The sequence below is a fragment of the Psammomys obesus genome, unplaced genomic scaffold (assembly GCF_907164565.1).
Source record: "Psammomys obesus unplaced genomic scaffold, mPsaObe1.curated_primary_1811, whole genome shotgun sequence".
Classification (NCBI taxonomy): domain Eukaryota; kingdom Metazoa; phylum Chordata; class Mammalia; order Rodentia; family Muridae; genus Psammomys; species Psammomys obesus.
This window is the reverse complement of record NW_026596088.1, coordinates 4,519,028-4,540,073: the sequence shown is the minus strand read 5'-3', so window position 1 is coordinate 4,540,073 and position 21,046 is coordinate 4,519,028. Positions and strand designations below refer to the sequence as shown.

The 21,046-nt window shown below is 47.4% G+C and overlaps 1 protein-coding gene across 6 annotated transcripts in view; it reads right to left on the bottom strand.

Moving 5' to 3' along the window:
• Arhgap17 (Rho GTPase activating protein 17) overlaps nucleotides 1-21,046 on the bottom strand; it is an 84,818-nt gene that overhangs the window by 41,692 nt on the left and 22,080 nt on the right. For all 6 annotated transcript variants that reach the window (XM_055627341.1, XM_055627337.1, XM_055627340.1 and 3 more), the window contains exons 2-4: nucleotides 8,411-8,450; nucleotides 4,597-4,701; nucleotides 951-1,024 (exon numbers count right to left, since the gene is read on the bottom strand). In XM_055627341.1, the coding sequence (XP_055483316.1) occupies nucleotides 951-1,024; nucleotides 4,597-4,701; nucleotides 8,411-8,450 (219 nt within the window). The remainder of the gene's footprint in view (nucleotides 1-950; nucleotides 1,025-4,596; nucleotides 4,702-8,410; nucleotides 8,451-21,046) is intronic.

Here is a 21,046-nt window from a genome sequence, read left to right as displayed (position 1 = left end):
CGTGCATTTCTTCTGCACCCGCCAACTCTCAGTAAAGTTCTTCTGGCAACAGAAAGGGCTGTGGTGTGGAGAGGTGGCGGTGGCATCACAGCCAAGCTGAACAGTTAGAATGCAGGCTCTGTTCTCTACAGCTGTGTGGTCTCAGGCAGTCTCATTACCGTTTCTCTGCCAGCATCCCTCGTCTAAAATGGAAGCATTACTTCTGCCTACCTTCTAGGTTGTGGTGAAGGCTCAGTGAGCTAATACTCAAGAGAGCATTCAGCAATTAGCTTGTACACAGCATCACTGGCGTGAGGAAAATGACTTACGTACAAGGACAAAAAGACAGAAACCTGCATGAGTTTTAATTTCAAAAGATGTGGAGAAAAGACTTAGAATTCACATGCGTGCATGCATGTGTGAATGCTTGTGTGTCTGTGTGTACGTGGTAATAATCATTCCAATTACCCAGATATAATAATACATCATACCCCCTCATAGCCATAAATTTACAATTATGTATTGTCAATTAAGAATAAAAATATATTTAAAAAGAAATAAACTAGGCATGTAGTAGTGAAAGCAACTACTACATAAGCCACATAATTGAGGCGATACGTTCTTCCATGTTTTGGTGGCCACGCTTACAGTAAGTGACTCTGAAGGACTGAGGACTGGTCAGTGCTAACTCTTGAGCCTGCACTGGCACAGGGTGCACAAGCTCATGTGCAAGCATGCGGGAACACATACTGACCCTTGTGAGTGGCTCCTGCTCCACCCAGTTCCACCCAAGCTCCTAGCAGAGGCCACCCCCAGCATCCCAGCCCTGGGATGTCTCTTCTCCCCAGATCTAGCCCCTGATGAAGGCGCCCCCATTGTTGTGCTCCCAATCCCTATGGTGGCCGCTGGACACAACAGCCACCCACTCCCCATGCTCCAGGCCAAGGGCTCTCTGCAAGTACCACTCTTACCCCAAGAGAGACTCTTCTAGCTGGGCTGAAGCCTCCTGCATATTCTGGGCGAGAGCTGTCAGAGGAAGCTTTTTCTGCAAGGCAAAGACAGAGTGGATGTTTATCTGTGTCACAGCCATTCTCACCGGCCTGCTTCAGGTCACTCTGGATACCCTGGCCCTACAGGGCAATCTGCACAAGGAAGAGGGCTATCTCTGTGGCTATCCTTTAACTAAATTCACTTCAGGTGTTTCACGCACAGGGCTTGGTCAGCACATGGGGAGGGGGTGCCCTGAACCTGGGGCGTAACCAGCACAGGGAGTGCGCCTAGCATATGGGGCTTGCTCAGCACGTGGGGGGGGGGGGTCCCTCCATGGGGTGTGCTCACTAGGGGCTCAGCAGCTGCTGCTGTTACTGTTACTAATTAATCAGGTGAACAGAGGTTTGGTGTGCTTATCTGGAGTCTTGGGACCACAAGTGGCTCAGATTTGTAGACTTTGGAATATGTCCACTATCTTTACTGGTTGAACATTCCTAACTTGAAAATCCAAAATGTGTAATGGTCCAAAGTCTGCACTCATAAAGACACTGATTTCAGAGAATTCTGGATTTCAGGTTTTGTTTTAAATTTTAATTAAAATTAAACTTATTAAAAATAATTCCCTTATTGTGGGGGTAGGGCACCGATGCAAATGTGGAAGCCAGAGGAGAGCTTGTGGGAGTCAGTTCTCTCCCTCAACTCAGGCCGTCAAGCATGACTGTTTACAGGTGAGCCATCTTGCCTGTCCTTGTTTGTTCTTGAGACAGTCTCATGTATCTAGAGTTGGCCTTGAACTCACCATGTAGGCAAGGACAACTCTGAACTTCTGATTCCCGTCTCCACATCCCAGGGTGCTAGAATTACAGACAGGTACTGCTACACTCAGTCTGTGTGGTGTTGGGGACTGAAGCCAGGCCTTCGTGCGTGGCAGGTCAGCATTCTACCAACTGAGCTAGTGCCCCAGCCCCTGTGTTCCGGTTTCAGACTGTGTTTCATGAATAGATCTTACTCTCTAAATATCATCATTAGTAAATATAATAAAGTGAGCAACTGTAAAACTTTGGCTAGAACATTCTTAAACTGGGTCTTGATCTGGCTATAGTCCAAAAATTCAGCTTTAAATATCTAAATGAGTTTTGTGGTGTTTTTAAGCACAAAACTGGTCATTTTTCCTATCAGAGATCTGTTCTCAATCAACAACAGGATCATCTGACCAGGGAACTCAGATCCAGAGGTCAAGTGGCTGGCCTGCAGCCTCACAGAGGGCGAGCATGCAGACCTAAGTTCCAATGAGCAACATCAGCCAGTATCTATATACCACTGGCTGGTGTTATCTTGGAGTACATGTAAAAGAGGCAAAGTAACAGAAAGGATGCTTCTAATGACACGGTGTTCGAAACAAGGTGCTTTTATTCTGCGAAACCATGTCATTCTGTCTCCCCAGTGAAAAGAACACTTACGTCAGACACTGCCTATCGCTTGATGTGCCTACATGCATTGGGTATACTTCTGGACAGCTACTGAGGAGAGTACCAATAGTGGTGGCTCTGGAGGAGGGATGGGGGTCTGGGACAAACTTCACTCATATTCTTTTGTACATTGAATTGAAGTTATCCATGGCTCTAGAGAGATGCCTCGGCAGTTAAAAGTACTTGCTGTTCTTCCAGAGGACTTGGTTCGATTCCCAGCAACTACAAGGGGACTATTACTGACTGCCATGCTTTCAAAACAGAACAATCTGAACATAACTGAGGATAATTCACGGTTTGGGTGAACTTTTAAAAAAAGAGATGGAATGTAAGATAAACTCAGTAATTAGAGCAATGGGCTTCATGTAATTCTAGGACTCCCTGAGTCTCTGGAGGAAAAACAAATCACAAAGAACCTATTTTTATAACTGTCATTCATGATCCCAGTTGTGGTTTTCATCCCTGACTCTATAGCTTCGATCCTGTTTCCAGGCATACATATATAAAGAAATTCTGCTGAAGGCATGAGCTGATTAATGAAGATATCTGTCCACACTGAAACTCCACAGGGAAAGATCCAGCTTCCCAGGGGTGAACAGTTCTTCCTCCATCAGGGAGAAACTGAAAAACTCTCCATTGGTGACATATGTGCCAACTATACAGACAGGCCATGGTCTGTCTCTTAAAGACCCACTTTATGCTCTGCTGTGTCCACGGAGGCTCGAGGAGCTGAGAGAGCTGCTGCTTCATGTCTCTTCCCTCCCTTCCTGCCTCTTTCCACATGCTATTGCTGCGCCCTGGGAGCTCTACCTGTGTTTCCTGCAGCCCCTCTCCAAGCTATGTGCTCTCCTGAGGATTCCTATTTTTCTCACCACTGTCATGGCAACTCTTCTTGTTTCCCTCAGAGACTTTTTTTTTGGCACATATGCTTGAAAGTTTAAAGGAAGTCGTCAGACACTTCAGAAACTGGGATGAAGACCCCTGCCCTACTGTCAGCATATAACACCCTCCCCCGCCCCCAGCAACTCTCCTCCTGGCAGCTCAGGCACTGAGCCCTCCAAGGACGCCCAGCTGACTGCTTCCTTTGCTCTCTGTTCCTAGCATCCTAGGAACATTTTGTTCACCGTGTTGCTTTATAATTACCTATTGGTGGCATCCATTACCCAACTGGGCCAGGAGCACTCTTGTATCTCTTACACTCAAACACAGGAGGCATCTGACAAAAATTCGGTTTGTTTTTAATGAGTAAGTGTGACAGTTGGAGAGTATCTCAAAGCAGACGACAGAAACAATAGGACATGGCTGTGTGAAGGAGAGTGTTATATTTAGGGACTCTTGGGTATGATGTGGCTAGACTGCAAAGGGAATGAGAGAAAGCAAAAGGTAAAGAAGCTGCTGGGATAAAATGGGATTAGACTACAAAGAGCTTAAGTCATGCTAAAGAGTTTGAGCTGTATTCCAATACTGGCAACCAACAGAGCCCTCAACAGTTCCCGCTGGCTTTTCGGGCATCTCCTTATGCCCAGCTACACCACCAGCACCACAGAATGTACAGTACCTTCCCACCTTGGCAACTGACTCCGATAATTAGACTGAAGACTGACAAGAAAGAAAGGATGAAGGCAGGAAATGTGGTTCAGAAGGGAAACAGGATGACAGTCCAAACAGTTCAGGTTTTCATGATAACCAGGTCTCACCTTAAGGAGAAGGTAGGGATGAGGCAGGGGTAAGGAATTTTAAAGACACCCACAACAAGAACCACAGGGCTAACCGGCAAGACAGCTACTGGAGGGTGGAGACAAGGGTGGAAGGTCAGCAGAGGGGAAGCCAGGCTAGAAGAGGAACAGTGGGCACGGAAGCAATGACAGTCTGTCTCTGATGGGTAGACCAAAGCAGGCATTCCTGGACCCATAGGTGTATGCAAACGTCCACTCAATTTACACAACTGCAGAATCCTAACTATTACGCAAGGGAGGGAAAACCTTGTGGTCAAGTGTCCTGTAAGCAACTGTGGGAAACTCAAAGTGATGACACAGATATTTGCACACCAGCTCTTCCTTCTGTGATGTCTGGTGATTATCAAAGCTACAAACCCTAGCTTCACGGTGAGCAACTGAACTGCCATTTAACATGGCTCTGAGACACAGCTGATACTCACGTGTCTCCTCTCAGCATCGGTGCCGTGCTGACCCTGGAAGCATGCTATCAAACGCTTATGCGAATGGTGACACATTGACCGCACAGTGTCCAGGCGCCGTTCAATCTGTCAAAGAAGAGACAAAGGAGTCATTTTATGGGCTTACAAGGAAATCCAGCTTCTTCCATGTGTGTTGTGTGCATGGAGGTAGAAAAAGCGAGCTGTGGTGAAACACCTCAGCTCTTGGGTGTGAATGGACAGCTCCTACTCACTCACACCATGGTTCTCACTGCTGACACTTGATAGCCCTGGGTTGCTGGCGGTTGTCCTGTATACTGTGTGTGTGTGTGTGTGTGTGTGTGTGTGTCGTGTTCAGTGGCATTTCTGGCCTCTACCTATTAGATGCAAATAGCCCTCCATGCTGCCCCTTGAGATGTCACCTCTGGAAAAGCACACAGCTGTCCTCCTTACAATGAATGTCCTAGACCCCTCCAAAGCTGAATCTGTCCAGGCTACAATTGTGACTCCATCTATGAAGCCCAATAGTGGCAGTCAGCTCACCAGCTAGAGCACCGCAAAGCTCTGGTCTAATGGAACCACCGCTACCTATTGTGGGACAAGACAATGGACACCAAAGGCACTGGGAATGGGGTCTTCCCCGCACAGAGCAGCAGACCCCAAATCCATGTAGCACAACTAAAACAAGATCAGTATCAAAACCCTTTTTCCACTTTAGGTTTTTGTTTCTGTCTTAATAAGGCCCCCACAGCAGAATGGACACCTAGCAGTAAGACCCATACATCTTGAATAGCCTCCTAAAATAAGACTGCTGGGACAGAGCTGTTTATGGCAAAGAGGGCTGCTTGTTACAGGAAGGAATGTCAAAAATGTGTGTTCTGATGACTCATGAAGAGTGAGAGCAAGCCCTCAGGGACGCTTTCTATTTTAATGAAAAATCAGCAAATTCAGAGCAGAACACATTTTGACCCCTGGTTGCTTTGTGCCTGTTTCTCAAAGGTACCCGGACACCAGCAACTTCTCTTCAGATAAAAACCCCAGTCATCAGGAAAATGACCTGTAGGCAAGTTGACATTCAGGAGCATGTGCCACAGCACCACCCCATCGACAGTGCCCACATTTGAGAGCACTGGAAAACCAGTGCAGTCTCTATTTGCCGTAAGAGCAGATAATTGGAGTCCCAGAACTTTGCATCAACATGTCAACTCCATGAGGACAGGAGCCCTGTCTGCTTTGCTCACTGGGCCTCCCCCGGTGCCTGGCCCAGTGTCTGCCACGGGATCAGAAGGTCTCTCCACTTTTGACTATGCTGAACAAGGACTGAGTACTCTCCTGTGCCTGGTACTAGAAAAGCAACGGGGAATACATTCCAGTCTCTGTCTGCTGGGGTTCACAGCCTTCTGGAGTAACACCTCACCGCTAAAGCAGAAGGCAGCTCTGGCAGAAAGACATGGGAGAAGAAGGCGGTGTCACCTCAGAGACAGACCAGCAACACAAACCTGGTGGCCTGTGGTGGAGATCAGAGCAAAATCAAACCCCTCTCTCAGGCTCCACTCTCAGGTCTCCCTGCCATCTGGTTCATTCCCTCATTAGCCCCACAGTGACCCCAGGGGGCAGAGACTAGCAGCATCCTCACTGGAAACAGGTGGAAACTGAGGCACTGGGGGATTAACTCAAACTTAGGCCACAGGCCAGGCCTGGCAGTAGAGTTGGTACTGAGAACCACCGTTTGGTTGGTTGGTTGGTTGGTTTGGTTTTTTTCTTCAAGTTAAAAACAGCAGAAAAGGAAGAGGGAAAACACCTGGGGTGGTTATGATAGAGTGCAAAGAAGAGTCTGTGTTCCCGGGGGGCGGGGAGGGGGCAAAGCTTTCATACCCCACAGACAATAACAGACAGCTAAGCCTGAGGGCTGCTAGGCCTCGGCTCTCCTCTAGCTACAAAAACCCCATATCAGAACTTCAATGAGATAATATATATTACTGGGGCAGGATGGTATGAAAAAACACATGAAAAACCTAGCTAAAGCTTGGCTGACACAAACAGTACTTCAGAAAGAAAATGAATTTAAAATATGTGCCTAAAACTAAGAAATGTCAAGAACATATTTTTGTTTTGTTTTCTGAGACAAGGTCTGACTATGTAGCAGAGGCTGGCCTTGCACTTAAGACTTTGCCTGCCTTAAAAAGAGAGTGAGTAAAATGTACCAAGTTGGAAGTGTTGCTCAGGGAAGAATGCAGCTTAGACTGCTCTTGGTTCAATCCCCAGCACCAAAAGCCAAATCACTGGCCCTCCATATCCATGGATTTAACATTCAACAAAGAAAAAAAAAAAAACTTTCTTAAGATCACGTGTGCACTTTTCATTGCTGTTCCCTAAACAACACAGCATAAGGACCATGCTCACAGCACTAACATCCTGTAGGCACTGTGAATAATCAAAGAGGGGATTTAAAGTACAGACGAGGCTGGAATGAGGCTCAGAGGCACTCGCCTAGTATGTGCAAAGGCCTGGGTTTGATTTTCAGCACCACAAGCAGTAAGTGAGTAAATGAAAAGGATGCTATCAAAAGGGTGTGTTCAAGGTAAATTCAAACACTGCATGGCTTTGTATGAGGTCATCTAGAACTCATCTGTCCATGGAAACCAAAACGACTGTATTCTACCTGCAGGTGGCGGACACAATTTGAGACATTTGGCAGGCTGTGATGGAAAGAAGCCCTTTTCTGACTTATGCCAGCTCCCTTTTTCCACAGGAAGGGGTAGACATTCTCCTGGGGCCAGACTCAGTTTTAGAGCCTGCCTGGAGTAGGCAGACTGCCATACAGGTTAAGGAATCACGAGGCAGGCAGGCAGGCAGGACAAGCAGCTTAACCATGCAGACAAGGCTCGCCCTCCCTGAGCCTTCTGTGGTGGGTGGGGACATGAGCATAGATAAAGCATATAAAGGCCCAGTGTCTCCTCCAAGACACTTGACAGATAAGAGCAGAGTGGCCCTGGCCTCTGGGGTTGTGCTAGATCTGCCATCTCACTACAAGCCTAAGTTACTGAGACTAAAGCATTCCAGAGCTGGGGAAAAACAGCGTGAGCAAGACAGAGACAGCAAAGCTCTAGGATGGAGCCCCTGGGATCTCAAGCAGCGAGCAGGATCTGTTCCAAAAGGGGCAATATCACAGCAGTGAATCAGAGTACCAGCCTGCCCAGGGCCTGTGACCAGGTCTCTGTGCCAGGGGACCGACCAGACCCCACCCCACCCTAACACCTGGCACTTGAAAGCAGGACTAACCCCATCTGAACCCCATAACATGACAGAGGGTTTCAGATCCCCTTCCTCTCGCCATCCATCCCATGCTTCTCTTTCCCTATTCAAAGCCATGTTAATTCAGTGATTCTGTTCCACCTAGGAAAGAGGAAGTGAACCTTCTCACAAGCCCCACGTCTCACCATGCCTGTCTCAGCCCAGTGCCCGTGCCCTGCTTCCAGCAGTCTCCCTTGCTGGGGTCTGAACCCAAGGCTTGTGCATGGTAGGGAGGTGCTTTACCAGAGTCCTACCGTCCAGTCCTAGATTATTTGTTTTCATTCCATGTCCTTAAAGAGACTGTTTTAAGACAACTGGAGGCACAGACCTGTAATTCCAGCTCATGGGAGGCCTGGAAGGGCTACAGAGTGAGTTCGAGAGCAGCCTGGGCAATGCAGCAAGGCCTTGTCTCAAGAAAAATAGTAAGAAGTGGCTGGTGGAACAGCTGTGTGGTAGAACCCTCATGCGGCATGCATGCAGAAATAGGATGGGACCCCTAGTCAGGGAAAAGGTATTTTGTTACCTGTAGCAGATCTTCACTGAGGACTTCTGTTTTCTCAGCTCTGTGGGGAAAATGAAGTTCAGAATTAGAAATGTAGGAAAAGTAACCTTGTGAAACTTAAAAATGGTTCACTGGGGATTTCTAACAAAACAGGCGGGAGGAAATTTACATGAGAGGGCAACTTAAGCAAAACAAACAGAAAGACTGAAGAGCAGCCCAACACAAGACCCCACGGTGTGGGGCAGTGGCCCTTAGCCTGGAGCCTGCTGTGGGGGCTCATTCACAGCCTTTCTCCAGGGCCGGTCACCTAGCATTTTAGACCGACTCCATGGGTCTGGAGTGCACTCCTGCATAACAGAAGGTCCACAAAGGCCGTGCTCTGAGAAACAACGCCTGTCTGAAGGCTTAACTTCAGGTGCTAAAATGATCACATCTAAGATTTCATAGCTAGCCCCACTGAGAAAAATTGGTCCTAAATCTGCAAAACCTAACATCACATACCACAGTAGCAAATGTTCCTTTCTTTAACTTCAAGTGGAAAGAAAGGTTATTTCCCAGCTTTCGCTGGTGCTTAGAACAACTACTAGATTCGCTGAACTTCATAGAGAATGGGATGTGGCCAGCTCTCAGCTATCAAGGCTGCTGGAGTCCAAAGCTACAGAAAACTGCCCAGAGACCCAATTGCAAAAGGGTGGTAAGTAAGGTCATGGACACGCCCTTGAACAAGATGTGGGGATCCTAGCCCTTTCCTGCCTCTCCTGTGTTTTTGACCATGAAGTGACCAGGCTTTGCTTGTTTTCTCATGATATTCTGTTCCACCACCGGGCCAAAGCAACAAAGCTAACAAACTATGGACTGAAAACCTGGAGCCTTGAGCCAAAATAAACCTTTCTTCCTTATTTGTTTGGTGTGTGTGTGTGTGTGTGTGTGTGTGTGTGTGTGTGTGTATGAACATGTTCCCAAGTGTGTGGAAGTGCGTGTGTGCACAGGTACACAAGCATGTGTGTAGGTATGCACGTGAAAGCCAGGGGTTCACGCCTGGTGTCTTTCTCAATTGCTCTCCACATTATATACTGAAGCATTGACTCCCACTTGAACCCAGAGCTTACCAATCCTGCTAATCTAGGAGCCATCTTGCCGTGAGGATGCCATGTCAGGCTACTGCACTTGCCAGCCTTTTCACCTGGGTGCTGGGACCTGAAGTCTGGTCCTCACGATCTCGTGGCAAGCACTTTACCCACTGAGCCAGCTCACCAGCCACCCTTCCCTCAAATGGCAAGAACTCTGTCACAAGTGTAGAACGTTCTTCTCTGCAGTTCATAGGGCAGCTTATCGACATATAAAAACCAAAATTACTAGAGTCCAACGTGGGGTTTTTGTTTTTGTTTTCGACTTGTGGTTCAACTAGTGATTTGAGAAGTTGTTGGTGATAGCTACCAGATTTCTATTAATAATGAACAAGAGAGTTTTAAGGAGAAAGAAAAGTCTGACGAGTAAGGAAGTTGAGGAGAGGCACAAATTAATTAGAAACCTGACTTTCAAGATAATCTCACTGTGTAACACTATCTGGCCTAGACCTCACTAAGTAGACCTTCTTGGCCTCAAATTCAGAGATCCACCTGCCTCTGTCCCCCAGACACTGGGACTAAAGGTATGAGGTACACACCTAGAAAAAAAATGACTTTTTAACAAATTATAGTAGCCAGGCGGTGGGGGCACATGCTTTTAATCCCAGCACTCAGAAAACAGAAGCAGATGAATCTCAAGTTCGAGGCCAACCTGGTCCACAGAGTGAGGTCCTTCAAACAAAAAACAACCAACCAACCAAACAGACAAAAAACCCGATGGTAGACTGTAGGGCTGCATAATCTTAGCTCTGAATCAACACAAGAGAAGGAAAAGCTGCCCAGCCAAAAAGCGAGGGGACCCTTAGAATGACCTGAAAACACAGCTCAGATCAGGGCCATCTGTCAATGAGGGAGAGAAGTATCGGCCCCTCCAGCCTACCCTTAGGGCACTGGCATGTTTATAAAAATGGGTATCGCTATACAAAATGCCAGCAGCAGGCATCACACAGTGTCAACCCAGTTAACCCGGAGATGCCTAGAGAGTGGCTCCCTTACCACAAGACTGCCATGGTTCAAATGCGTCCCTAGACCAGAGGAGCAGAGGCTGAAGACAGCCTAGGCCCCAGTGAGCAGAAGTGGAGCTCTGAACTCCTTGAGAGAGTTTCACCGCAGCAGCCAACATGGGCCCTCTTCGCCGTGGCTTGAGTGGCATAAACCCTGAAGCACTGGCCATCATGCCAGCCAGAGAGTGCCGCAGGCCCCACTGACCAGGAGATGAAACCCGCACTCCAGGAGGCCTGAGGTTCCTCCTGAAGGACAGCACTTGGCATGAGAGTCCCTAACACGTGTTGGTACCCAGATCCCTCCACAGCTCTCGCCAACAGCCACATCTTTCCTCTAGTAAAAGGCCATCCTGGATGGTATAACCTTTTCTTTTTCGTTCTAGTCAGGACCCTAGTCAGGAATCAGGGCCCTATAGGCTTCTGCCTGAACCCTCTTCAACTTTGAAGCTGCTTGGTCCCAAGGCTTCTTAAACATTCTCACAAATTTAAAAGAAGAGAATAAAGTGAATAGTGAGTCTGTCCTTGTACAACATGGAACCCCAAACACATAACAAGCACAGGGAAACTAGTTGCACAGTCCCCTGTGGGCGCTGGAGGCAGCTCAGAGAAATGGGGGTCCAGGAGAACTGACTGCATGCACGTTTCCCCAGTTCCTGTTCACGGATCTCCTATGGTGGCTGAAATAGAATACAAGGGCTGGAGTACAGCTCAGAAATAAGGCCTGGCAAGTGTTAGGCCCTAGGTTCAACTCCTAGGACCGAAAGGGCAAAAAGAGAAAAACAAACACAATACAACCACACAAACAATTCAAACTATTGCTTCTTAAATTCTTGGTTGTTTGAAAAAAAAATTTTTTTTTTTGGGGGGGGGAGTTGTTTTTGAGATAGAATTTCATGTAGCCCAGGCTGGCCTCACTGAATTTCTGGTTCTGTCTCCACCCCCCAAGTGTTAGACTATGGAGGTGTAATATCATACTTGGCCTTTTTTTAAATTTTGGAGATTCTAGGCTTAAGATTTGTAAATTTGTAAGCAGAGCAATATAATAGCCACAAACAAAATTAAGCAAATATAAACATAAAGCAAATAATAACTTAAAAAAAACCCCTAAAAACCAAACGTCCATAACAGTCGCAGTACACTACTATACTGCACTGCCAGTAATTAGTTCTAATAACTTAAATATCAAACAGTAATATTGGCAAAAATTATTCCATGACTGTATTGGAAGAATGGTGGAGCACAGGCAGGGAGAGGTTCTACAAGAGACCGCTAATCAAGCAATAATAGCTTACACATATTGTTTATAAACATAGATATAAATAAGTAGCTGCCAGGAAAAAAAAATGGCTGTAATTCCTCACTAGTCATCTTTACCAGAGATTTAATCTTGCCGAAGGAAAGGCCAGCAATTATTCAGAATACTGGCCAAGGTGCATACTCAGTAAGGAAGTAAATCCAATATAAAAACTTGCTGGATTCCCTAAGGTGTATTTTATTTATTGACTACAGTGTTTTCCCCCAAGGTAAATGTGGATTTTGTTAACTGACTGGCTGTCATCATTTTTAACTTGTTAGAATAAAGATTAAGAACAATGGATTGGACTAAAACATCTAAAGGTGGGAATAAGAAACAATTGTACAAAACAAGCCAATTGTACAAAATGTTTGCTAAGCAAGAGTTCAGAGCCAGACATCTTGCTACAGCCTTCAACTCTGTACTATTAGAGCCACTTATGTCCAATGTTCTGTGCTTGAAAATACACTCCAAAGTTTCCTGTCTGTAACTGGGAAAACAATAGCCCTCAGGAAGGAACTTCCCACTTGCCACGCTACCCTGGGACTTGTTTTTTCCTATGCAGGCCAGTCTGGCTCCTCACAGAGCATTCACATATGGCTTACTCCATACAGAATCGGTCTGTCTTTCTCTCTTTCTTCCATGTGTGTGTGTGTGTGGGGGGGGGGGTGTATGTATGTGTGCACACTGTGTATGTGTGGGCCAGAAAAGGCTATCAGGTGTCTCCCATCACTCTCTTGAGACAGGCCCTCATACTGAACCTGGAGATCAGTGTTTTGGTTGGGGAGGCTGGCAGGTGAATTCCAGGAATCTGTTGGTCTCTGTGGCCCTTACAGGAGTTACAGACTTTTAAGTGGGTGCTGGGGATTCAAACCAAGGTCGTATTTGTCCGTCAAGGGCTCTGATCTGCTGATCTAACCCACCTCAACCTCCCACCTCTTCAGGTAGGATTTTTTCCTGTCCTGTAGTTTTTCTAAAGCCCTAAGATGATTTCTCCCTGCAATTCTCAAGGCCTCAGAGCAGTGCCGTGTGTCTCTTCACTTGCTTTCCTACCCCTGGATGATGTCTAGGAACACTCAGCCCTCCACCTAAGTTTCATGCAGGCCACTTGCTGGGCAAGGAGAAAACACAAGTATTCCTAAACCAGGTGTTCTAACACTCAGAGCAGTGCACAGCAATGTCAAAGGGAAACTTCTAGTTGGTTTGGTGTTTCGCCCATGGAATCATGGACTGATTTCTGGCAAAGCTACTGTCATGGTGACACCCACACACCAAATGCCACTGTTGTAGACTGCCATGTTGTCTCCCAGGATGCTCACTGCTATGCAAACACTTGTCCAGAACGTCGCGACCAGAGACCCAGAGGTCCACACCACCAAACCTGTGAGCGCCTAACCACTGAGCACTGCTGACCAGACTGTGGTGTTCCAGTGTCTGAGAGCGGCCCACTCCTCCCGCAAGCATGCAGGAGCTGAGGGATCCTCACTGCATGATGATGGGTACTGCCAAAAACAAACTTTTACCTCAAGAGGCAACAAGAACAGTCCAATGGAAGTAGGCAAAAGAGCGGCCATGGAGTACAGGACTGCTTTCCCCAGTCCTCAGTGACTAAAACACAACTAGGGCATGAGTTTTCAAAATTAATGTGTTTAAAAATTAGGATAAAAGAAATGAGCGTGGTAGTGCAGGCCTGTATCCAGTGCTCATGGGGGGCGGGGAGGGGGAGACAGGAAGTCAGGAGTTCAAGGTCGTCCTCGGCTAATAGCAAGTTTAGTTTAATGCCAGCCTTGGTCTTAGTAAGAGCATATCTCAGAAAGCCAAAAGAAAAAAAAAAGTAAGCCCGCCTATATTACTGTAGATTTTTTAAGTTTTATATTAAAAGGGGAGGGAGTCATCCCTCTACACTGCCAGCGCCACATCCCAGGTGGGACCCCTGTAATCAGCTTCCCTGTGTTGCTCTAGATTTAAATTAGTGATTCCCAACCAGAAGTGGCTGTCTCTTGCCACCACCCCACCACCCCAGGGACGTCTAGCTTGGGCTTGTGGTGCTAGGAGGCTGCAATGACTGCAGAGTGGAAGCTGTGTCCTCCAGTCTTCGCAGCACGCTGCCTTCCCGTCCACAGTGCAGAGAACCCGGGGGAGAGCTGCCGGCTCCACAGGCCCCCACTGCTGCTGCAACGGCCTGCCACACACTGAGTATCTTGCAATTCTGGGTGTCAAAAGTTCAATGCAGGTCTCACTGGGCAGAAATCCAGGGGTCAGCATTGCCAGGCTCTTTTCTGGACACTCAGAGGAGAATCCACTTCCTTCCTTTTCCAGCTCCTGGAAGCCACCCACATTCCTTGGCCCTTTCCTGTACTGTTCAGGCCGGCAACATGCCATGTGCACTCGGTGCTTTTCTTCCCAGTCACAGCCTCCGACACAGGGCTGTCAGTGATCCTCCTTCCACAGTTACGGACTGCTGTGATGACAGTGGGTCTACCAGGAAACCCAGTGTAATTGCCCTTCGGCATCTACATACAGCCTTGACTCCCTCTGCCATTACGAAGTCACGCATGTAGATTCTGTAGTCTACACCGTGTGTACCTGTAAGGGCATCGAGCATCCTTTTGCCTCCCACAGGTCCTAAAGAGGGCCAGTGCCAAGGCTGAAGAACCTGATTTCAGTGACACAGTCACACAAATATGGAATCATGTGTGTATGACACCCAACCACACAGGTCCAACGGGCAGACACACCTGAGGAGCATCTTCCCACGGGTCAGAACCCTCAGCCCTACCTCACTGTTTTCATGGCCTAGCTTGTGAATGCCCACATGTGCCATCGCCTGTTTAAACCTACTGACTGCCACTGCATGACATTTAGGCAGTGCTCCCCAAGCCCTCTACCTTTCTGCGGAGTCTGCTTGACTATGACTGAAGGCAAGTCCACAGTAGATCAACCCTCATTTCACAGACAGTTCTGCCATGGCTGTAGGATACCTCTAAGAGCCCTACTGCTAGCTGCGACATCACAGCTAAGCTTGCTGGGTGTACCTCAGGCCCAGATGAGCTGCCCTACCTCTAGTCTCTCACACAGTTCTTGCATTAACTCTATGATGTAGGAGCTACTACTACCCCCATTTCCAAATGAGCAAAGGGAGGCTCTGGAAGGTAACTTGCCTCAGGCCACACTGTTAGAATCAGAGACTCCGATTCAAACCCAGCACACCTCATCCTGCAGCCTCAGATGGCGGTTTTTTAACCCAGGGTTCAGCAACCTACATCTGCAAGCCAAAGTCAGTCAGAGAAGCTATGAGAGTTGAGGATGATGTTTATAGCACTTTTAATTCAATCATCAGCACGTGCCCGATGTCTGTGAGGGCCAGGGTTAAACTTGAAACGACCTGAGATGGAAGCCTCAATTGATCAGGCTGACTTGTGTGTTTGCCAGGAGGTGATGGTTTTGATTGTTGATTTGACATAGAAGGACCCAGACCACGGTGGGTAGCACCGTTCCCTAGGCAGGGGACCCTGGACAATGTGAGAGGAAAAAGCAAGCGTAGAGTAAAAGCAGCAGCAAGAAGCAGACAACATGGGGTCGTCTGCTTCTCTCTGCTCTTCGCTGGATTTGAGGTGATCATCTGCTTGTGCTCACAGCTTGACGTCTCCTCAAGGATGGGCTGTAACCTGGAATCACAAGCCAAAAAGACCTTTTCCTCCACCAAGCTGCTTTTGGTCAGGGTGTTTTCTCACAGCAACAGAAATGAAGCTAGGATAAATAAACACAGTCTATAAATAGAGACTACTGGAGCATAGCCAGGCCTCGCTGCTATACTACCTATGGCTAGTGGGGGCAGAGCTGAGTTAGTGTGTCACCAGAGCTCCAGGACCTCACTAGCAGGGCACTGATGGAAAGTGCATGCCAACCTGGTCCACCCCAGCAGCTCTGAGCGGGCATGCCAGAGACCCTGAAAGCCAGCATCCCTCTGTGGGCCGGTACATGAGCTGGTCTCCGCTGTATTTTATTTCTCAGTGTTCTGCACTATAGTCAAGGTGTGCCTGCTAACTACAGTGGATGGTGATGGCGGAACGAATACAGTCCCAAAGCGGAGGCACATCTTGGGGCTGGAGTCAGTGGTGACAAAACGACTGAGAAAGCATCTCTCGTCTTATCCCACCTCCCCACCCCTCAGGTAGACAGTAGACTATCTTCTCTCTGGTGTCTATTCATAAACAAACCTCAGGACAGAACGGAAACACGCACATCTCTCTACATAAGGAAGGGTTCAGCTACTTTTCTCCTGGAAAGACCAAGAAATAAATGCTCCAGGTCTGCAGACCACACTGTGCTATCGTCGGTTGCTCCGCTCTGCCAAAGCTAGGCAAAGAGAGCATGGATGAATTTGAGTGTGCCACAAGACTCACCAAAATGATCATTTTCAGACTAGAGGCTCATACTTCTGGCCCTGATGTGCTCTCCGGGCTAAGCAAGCATACAGATGGAGCACCAATAACAACGCCAAACATTAATGCATCCCCCTGTCTCTGAGACCACACAGCTGCCTTCAATATATTCACACGTAAGCTCACAGTCCTGTCCACACATTCACTGTGATAGGTAGCAACAATAAAAATCTACCACAGAATGTTGAAATAATTTTTAATAAATCGATTTGAATTTTAGTTACCCAGAAACACATAAATGCATCTGTGAAGAACAAAGGATGCTACAGCTTGTGTCAGGGAATCCCAGTGAGTGCTCTACACAGTTGGGCATGGCACACATCACAGTTGCGTTCACAGTGAAATCAGAGGCCTGCCTTGTGGATAAGAAATGGATTTCAGTCCTTAGAAATTTAAGTTTGCGCGACACTGTCATCTCCTGTTACAAATGCTTCCAAACCTCAGAAAGCTGCAAGCCTGGGTGAGTTCCCACTGTTTTCTCTCACCAGCTCTGCTGTCTTCTTGAGCTGCTAAAAAGGAATCTGAAATCCACTTAATTGGATTTTTAAAAATAAAGGGCCTTCTCATACTTTATACATCAAACAATTTGTTACACATTCCACTAAATAGTTTAGAAAGTCCTTAGTTCACAGAACTCTAAAGGGGTCATATGGGGTCAGGGGGTTCCCATGCATGACATGTAAAAGGGAAAGGTGTTTCTCCTGGGAAAGATCATAAAGTATTTAAGCAATGGCACAGGCAAAGGGAGCTAACAGTTCTACACCCTGAATTCCAAAACATAGGGTTTGTCCAGTTTCTCTAAGATGGAGTTAATTTATTTACTTTTTACTTTAAAAGGCGTAAAGCCTTATCGATCTTAACTTAATCTTTTCAGACTATTATTTGAATCCGAGTCAATGACTAAGCCGACAATCACATTTTATCATTCTCTTGCATATGTGACTGTGTCCTAGGCTTTCTGTTTGCTCACTGGCCTTTTCCCCTCTGGCACATGAAATGGAATCTATTTGCTAGGCCTACTCTAACCACGTGGCCTGAGTCTCAGAGCTCCACAAAACTTTCTGTCTACCGCAAGGTCCAAGAAACTTCTCTGCCACCAGCACCCTGCACTTCTCTCAGTGATGTCCCAGAGGACTCCCCCAGAGCCATTCCGTGGCCCATTTCAGTGTTTTGTGTCACCTGCTTGGACCTGAAGAGTTTCAGACTGCAAATTTTCCTTCTGAAATCAGAAATAATTAAGAAACATACAAAGTTACCACAAGGCAGACAAGGCATGACCTATGGGAGGAGTTACAGGAAAGGGACCTATTTATTGCTATGTAAGGCAACAAGAGGCCAGGAGGAGCTGAAAACCACACAGAAAGTCTCCAGCAGTCTGGGTAGGGCTCGGTGAGGGAGCAATTGCCTAGTATATAAGAGATGTGAGAAGCTCGAGGTTCTCTCCACATAGACAAGACAGACAGACAGACAGACAGACAGACACACACACACACACACACACACACACACACACACACACTCTCTCTCTCTCTCACACGCACAGCCAAAAGATCACAAATGTAAGTGTTTGGCTGTCTACCCCTAAGCTAGCTCAGTGCTGGTACATGTTGACTTTGGAAAGTGAGTTTTCACAAAAATCAAGTTATAGATGACTACTCAGTTCCTAATTCGACTCACAAAGCAGCTTTGGCACACAGCTGATGTAAATAGTGGCCCTAAGAGAAGCCTACTATTTTTAGTGAGCCACTGCAGACCTAGAGAATAGTGAAGAAAGAAAGGGAGAGGGAGAGGGAGAGAGGAAAAGAGGGAGAGGTAGAAGAAGAGAGGGAGAGAGAGAGGGAGAGGGAGGTTAGACTGAGTTGTTACCACTCCTGGCACTCTGGAATGACCAGAAAAGGCCACTGACAGGGGCAGTAAGTGGATGAGCAGTTGGCTAAGTGGAATGGTTATCAGGTTTCACTGTAAAAGGGAATGAGGGAATCTTACGTGGGGTAATGAAAAATTTACTAGAACTCACTGGGTTGGACACAAATAACAAGTGTCTCCTAATGGCACTGCAATTCCTGATAGACCAACGTGACGCACAGGTAAGCAGTCCCAAAGATGCAGCTAAAAACTCCATCCCTGAAGGACAGAGAGTGCATTTCTCACATATTTGGAGAGCTGCTGCTGTAAACAAGCCCTTGCTGCCCACCACAGGGAAACAGTTATGTCCCGGGCATAGCGCTTAGAATGATGAAGACGGTTACCACTTCACGTATTTGCTGTTGTTTTAGTTTCCCTTCTGTTGCCGTGATAAAATACCCTGACAAGACACGACGCAAGGGGAGGAGGCTAGACGTTCCTATCAGCGCTGTCAGCTCTGGAATTGTATTCCAGGTCACAGTCCATCCTGGAGGGGACTCAAGGCAGCTAAGCACATAACACCCACAGCCAGGAGCAGAAGGCACACATGCCCACTTGCTTGCCCTCAGCTCCATTTCTCCATTCTTTCGCAGCCGGGGATCCCAAGCAGAGGACTGGTGCTGCTGCCCTCACCGGGCTGGCTCTTCCCACACCATTTATTTTCAGTCTTCTACAGACTCTCACAGGCCAACCCAGTGCAATCTCTCATTGAGATTCTCTTCGTACATGATTCTAGACTGTGTCATGCTGATAATTAAGGCTAATCCTCACAACACTTCTCATTGTTACTTTGGAATACACTTTTTAAGCTGGGCATGGTGGCACCCGCCTTTAATCCCAGCACTCAGCGGGAGAGGCAGGTGGATTGCTGAGTTCCAGGTCTGGTCTACAGAGTGAGTTCCATAATAGAGGGACCCTGTCCTCAAAACAAACCAACCCTCATTTCCTATGGCAGCAACCCTGACATCTAAGTTAACTGACTTTCTTGCTCTGATCATTTTCTCTTGGGATTGATTTAAGTTCCACTATACATTTTACAATAGAAGGACAGGCCATTTCACAGTGGGTATATCATCTAGATGTGCAAGCACACTCCATAATGGTTCCACAAAGATGATATCACAATATACTTCTTAGAGGTGATCATGTCCTTAATGGGAACATGACTCAATATCCCTATGCCTGGACCCAACACAGAACCACTGGGAACTGGCAGCAGATCCTACCTGACTCTTTTAAATGTTTGTGGTATGTATGCACACGCACATGAGTACAGCACTTTGGAGGCCACAGGTCAACATCAGCTGCCCCCCCCCCAACCCCGTTCCTTTCCTTTAAAGCAAAAGCTCTGCAGCTCATGCCCAAGCACAGCTGGCACAGGGAGACACTGCAGTGGAAGTATCAGGAGACAGCAGGGGCACTAGGACGGAGAGTGTGACCCTGCAGTGAACAGCTGGCAGGTACAGAGCTAAAGCCTCCCACACACTAGGCAGAGAGCATACTCTGCAACTCAGCACTGCCTGGAGTATATCTCAAGTGTGTGACTCACGGTTGGAATACTCTCCTGCCTTCTTTCCTTCCAGGAAGTCACCCAGTTGCATTTCAGGGAAAGAGAGGGATTGAGGGTATGAGAAGAACCATGAACTAGGTCTGTGGAGCCAGATACCCTTGACTTTGTGTGAGTGTCCATCCCACTGTAAAATGGTGGTCATCGTGACTAAAAGTCAGAAACAGGAATAGTAATACCACCATACGGGTTATTTAGAAACACAGTCTTTCTTTTCTCATATGCATTTATTTTTATGTGTATGTGTGTTTTGCCTGCATGTGTGTATATATGTGCACCACATGTGTGCCTCGTGCCTGAAGAGCAAGACTCGGGCACTGGATCTCCTGGAACTGAAGTTAGAGATGGTCGTGAGCCACCCAAGAGTGTGCTGGGAACTGAAGCCACGCCCTCTGGAAAAGCAGCCAGTGTTCCTAGCCACAGAGCTACCTCCCCAACCCCAACCCCATCTTTCTGCTTACTTATCTCATTTACCATGGTCCCTGGCATGCAGTGATGGCCAATGGGATTGTCAGCTGTTCGGAGAGGTACAATGAATTCAAACACTTTTCAGATAAAAAACACATCTTACTCAGCCCTTTCCAAGTCATTCTAGCTTCTCCCGGGAAGGTCTGTGCAAACAGACCTCACAGTGACAAAGAAAGGTCTCACAGAAGGCAGGGACAGGACAGCCATCAAGGGAAAAAAAGCGATGGCTGTGATGACACCTGTGGGAGGGAGAGCCACTGGCACACAACAGACAGCACACAGAGAGACAGGATTCGAGGTGCAGTGCAGCCCTCCATGAAAGGCTCAGCTGCTTAAGCGACAAGAGTGGCATTCAGCTGGGGAGGCGGTTCCCAGGGGAGGGCTCACAGGACCAGAGCCAGCCTCTACCTCAGAATGAACCTGCCCCAAGGCATTCAGATCTTAGATGGCCATTCATTCACCCAGGATTTATGGAGTACATTAAATGTCAAGAACTGGGGAGGAGAGAAAAACAGACAGAAGTGAGTCAGTCCCCACCCTTGAGAAGTTCATGGGAAAAGACAGAAATGTAAACAAAAAACCTCATTCACAGGAGAGGCCTCACACACAGGTCTGTGTGGCCAGTCCTTGGAAGCAATCTCTGCAGCTTCAGATGGGTCTAGAAAAGGGCATGGACAAAGCCCTGTGGAAGTGTCTGGACTCAGCAGGGCAGGCAGGACAGGGATCTGGCTACAAAAGCTTTGCCATCTAAGGTCCCAGGGTTGAGCTTTCGAATGAAAACAAAAATTCTGTCTGTGGCATACAAGAACAGAGGTAGGAGACTGACTCAGGACTCTCAGCTACCAAG